The 4,034-nt window shown below is 36.2% G+C and overlaps 1 protein-coding gene across 1 annotated transcript in view; it reads right to left on the reverse strand.

Annotated features, from left to right (window-relative positions):
- Window positions 1-4,034, reverse strand: part of LRCH2 (leucine rich repeats and calponin homology domain containing 2) — a 150,226-nt gene that overhangs the window by 4,103 nt on the left and 142,089 nt on the right. The window contains exons 18-20 of the mRNA XM_012812883.1: window positions 3,170-3,282; window positions 2,853-2,990; window positions 2,330-2,407 (exon numbers count right to left, since the gene is read on the reverse strand). Coding sequence (XP_012668337.1) covers window positions 2,330-2,407; window positions 2,853-2,990; window positions 3,170-3,282 — 329 coding nt within the window. The remainder of the gene's footprint in view (window positions 1-2,329; window positions 2,408-2,852; window positions 2,991-3,169; window positions 3,283-4,034) is intronic.

Below are 4,034 nucleotides of genomic sequence, written 5' to 3' on the forward strand. Positions count from 1 at the left end.
TTTTTTTTTTTTTTTTGAAACAGAGTCTCACTTTGTAATCCTTGGTAGACTGTCATGGCATCATAGCTCACAGCAACCTTAAACTCCTGGGCTCAAGTGATTCTCTTGTCACAGCTTCCCAAGTAGCTGAGACTACAGGCATTCACCACAAAACCCAGCTATTTCTAGAGACAGGGTCTCCCTCTGGCTAAGGTTAGTCTCAAACCTGTGAGCTCAGGCAATCCACCTGCCTCAGCCTCCCAGAGTGCTAAGATTACAGGACTGACCCACTATGCCTAGCCAGACAAATGGTTTTTGAAATAGATTCAAAGGCAAATGAATTGAGGAATTGAGGAAAGATGTGCTTTTAATCAAATATGAGAAAGACTGGATGGCCAACATGAGAAAGAAAGTGAATTTGGGGGAATTCCTCAAATTCATAAAAGGGCATCTAAAAAACCTCACCCTAAGTGATAAAAAGACTAAATGTTTTCCTTAAGATCAAGAGCAAGACAAGATGTTCACTATGCACCAGCTTTATTTAACAGGGGTTCTAATCTATGGTTGTAACACCCCAAACCATCTCAGCTATACTAAGTGTTCTAACCAGCACAATTAGGCAAGAAAAAGAAATGAAAAACATCCACACTGAAAAGAAAATAAAACTATCTCTGTTTGCAGATGACATGATTTTATATAAAGAAAATCCTAAGGCATGCAAACATATTAAAAAAAAACCCTATCGTAATTTAAAAATAAGAATATAAGATCCACAAAAGAAAATCACTTCCGGGCCTGGCACAGTGGCTCATGCCTGTAATCCCAGCACTCCAGGAGGTGGAAGTGGGCAGATTGCTTGAACTCAGGTATTTGAGACCAGCCTGAGCAGGAGGGAGACCCTGTCTCTTAAAAAAAATAGCCAGCCATTGTGGTAGGTGCCTGTAGTAATAGCTAATTGGGAGGCTGAGACAGGAGAATCAAGAGTTTGAGATTGCTGTGAGCTATGATGCTATGCCACTCTATTGAGGGCAACAAAGTAAAATTCTGTCTCAGAAAAAAAAATCACTTCCATTTCTATACAATAGCAATAAAATATCTGAAAGTAAAATTAGGAAAATAATTATATTTACAACAATATAAAATAAATTAAAGATTTAATTTAACAAAAAAATGAAAGTCTTGTATCTTGAAAGCTACATACAAAAAATAAACTTACATTGTAGAAATAACCTTACAAAGATGTTGTAGATAAATGAAAAGACATCTCATGTTCACGAATCAGAAGACTAACTATTGTGACAATTAACAATATTCCCTGAACTATTCTGCAGATTCAACACAATTCCTAACAAATTCCTACTAGCTTTTTTAAAGAAATTGACCAGCTAATCAATCCTAAAATTGACATGGAAATACAATGGATACAGTACAGCCAAACAACCTTGAAATACAACAAAGTTAGGGAAGACTCACACCTCCTGATCAAAATATGTCACAAAGCTACAGTAGCAAGACTGTGTGATACTGAAATAAGAAATTCAGTGGGAAAGAAATTGAGAGTACAGAAATTGACCCCAAGGTCAACTGATTGTTGACAAGGGTGCCAAGATAATTCAATGGGAAAAAAAAAGTCTCATCAACAAATAGTGCTGGGAAAACTGGATAGTCACATGCAAAAGTATGAATTTGGACCTCTGCCTCACACCATGAACAAAAGTAATCTCAAACGGACCATAGACATAAATGTAATCCCTAAAAGCATAAAATTTTTAGATAAAATATAGGTGTAAATCTTTGTAACCTTGAATTAGGCAATGTTTTCTCAAATATTACATCAAAAACATACGTAACATAAGAGACAAAGAGAGAAACAGGACTCCATCATATTTAAAACTTTCATGCTGCAAATGATCCCATCAAGAAAGTGAAAAGACAACTTTAGAATGGGAGAAAATATTTTTCTAAATCATGTATCTTATAAGCAACTTGTACCCAGAATACACATAGAGTACCTACAACTCAAAAATAAAAAGATGAATACTTCAATTAACAGATGGACACAGGATTTGAATAGACATTTCTCTGAAGAATATGTACAAATCAATAAGCATATAAAACATGTTCCACATCAGTAACCATTAGGGAAATGCAAATCAAACCACAATGAGCTACCACTTCATAACTGCTAACATGGCTAAAATCAAAAAGGTAGGCAATAACCACTGTTGGTGAGGCTGTGGAGAAATTAGAACCCTCACGTATGGCCGGTCATAGGGTAAAACGGTACTCTGGAAAATATTTTGGTAGTTTCTTTAAAAAGTGTTCATTTTGTTAGTTAAATAACAATTACCTGTGAGACACCCAGCTTTTTACAAGCATCAAGAAAATTTTCTACATTTCTTCGACATTTTGCCATGCTCAGTTTGGGCTGTAAATAAAAGGGAGAAAGGATGTATTTTTAGGCATTTTTATATAGAACTTACGCTGAAAATCTAGTTTACTGACGTATGTTATTTATTTATTTTTTTTTTTTGAGACAGAGCCTCAAGCTGTCCCCCTGGGTAGAGTGCCGTGGCATTACAGCTCACAGCAACCTCCAACTCCTGGGCTCAAGCGAGTCTCCTGCCTCCGCCTCCCAAGTAGCTGGGACCACAGACGCCCGCCACAACGCCTGGCTTTTTTTTTTTTTTGGTTGCAGCCATCATTGTTGTTTGGCGGGTCCAGGCTGGGGATTCAAACCCGCCACCTTAGGTGTACGTGGCTGGCGCCTTAGCCGGTTGAGCTATAGGCGCCGAGCCCTGAAGTATGTTATTTAAGGACAGTTTTAAGAAGCTAGATCTCCTTTTTGAGAACAAACTATAAACAAAACTTACCACTGCTGGTGATGGTACATGAATACTAGCTACAGAGCGTGGCCTTATATGATTGGCTAAATGGCAAAGAACAACCCCATCCATCAGTGCGGCTCCAATGTCATCAGGCAAAATTACTTTTAACCTGGATTCAAGATTCTATTAAAAAAAAAAAGGGTATAGATTATACATATTCTACCTTAAATATACATTTACACTACTAACCATTATAATCCAAAAATTTTAAGGAGTACTGAAAATAAAATACATATGCTTTGTTAATTTTCCAAGTTAAACCCATTTGTACATTGCAGATCCGAAAGGTCGATCTGACTTACATTACGCAGTTGTCGTATTTGCTCTCGTTCTTCCCGTAAATGTTCCATCTTCCTTCTCATTGTAAATCCTGGATCTGCTGCCCCATATTCCTGGCGAGATGAGCGACTGAAAGCTATAAAAAAAGAAATTTCCTAACTTGTTACAAAGCTAATAGGCAAGAGCAACCATTCATGGGGAAAGAGGCATGATAAAAACACCAATGTAGAATTATATAAGACACTATTGCTTACTAACACATTCTGAATAAGTGTTAAAGAATATATTTGAACTCCACTTATCTGCATAATTAAAAGCAACAGAAAAGACAAGTGTAATGATTTCTACCACCTATACATGTTCTTATTTAAATATATGTTTATTAGAAACTTATAACCCAGGTTAAAACTTATTATTTAACATATGTCAGCCTTTTATCTTTAAAGAAAAAGGAAATTATTCTTGAAGGTCAATACAGTTATTCAGGAATAGAAACTATAATTCAATACCTTGCCAAGTAACATGGATCCATTTTCTTTTGGGCTTGCCAAATGCGAAAAGATCCCTTTTTAAAACCACAATATAATGAAGTGCTATAATTTCAAAGTGTTTGGTCTGCTGGCAGAGTGGTCATTCTAACAGCAGTCACAGTAGAGTAGAAATGAGACTGCAGTATATCTAAGGCAAAAAGCTGAGGTTTCAGGAGCTTGAAGGTAAAGAGGAAGAAAGAAATGGGAACAGGAATTGGAAAGACAAATAAGGTTAAGAGAAAATTACTTTTAGGAGAGGGGAAAGAATCTACGTGTACTTAAAACTATGGAATAAAACCCATTTAAGCTGAGAGACTCTAGTTTCAAACATAACCAATACATTTTATTTTGAGAATAT

The sequence above is a fragment of the Otolemur garnettii genome, unplaced genomic scaffold, assembly GCF_000181295.1.
Source record: "Otolemur garnettii isolate 467f Iridium unplaced genomic scaffold, OtoGar3 scaffold00230, whole genome shotgun sequence".
NCBI classification, from domain to species: Eukaryota; Metazoa; Chordata; class Mammalia; order Primates; family Galagidae; genus Otolemur; species Otolemur garnettii.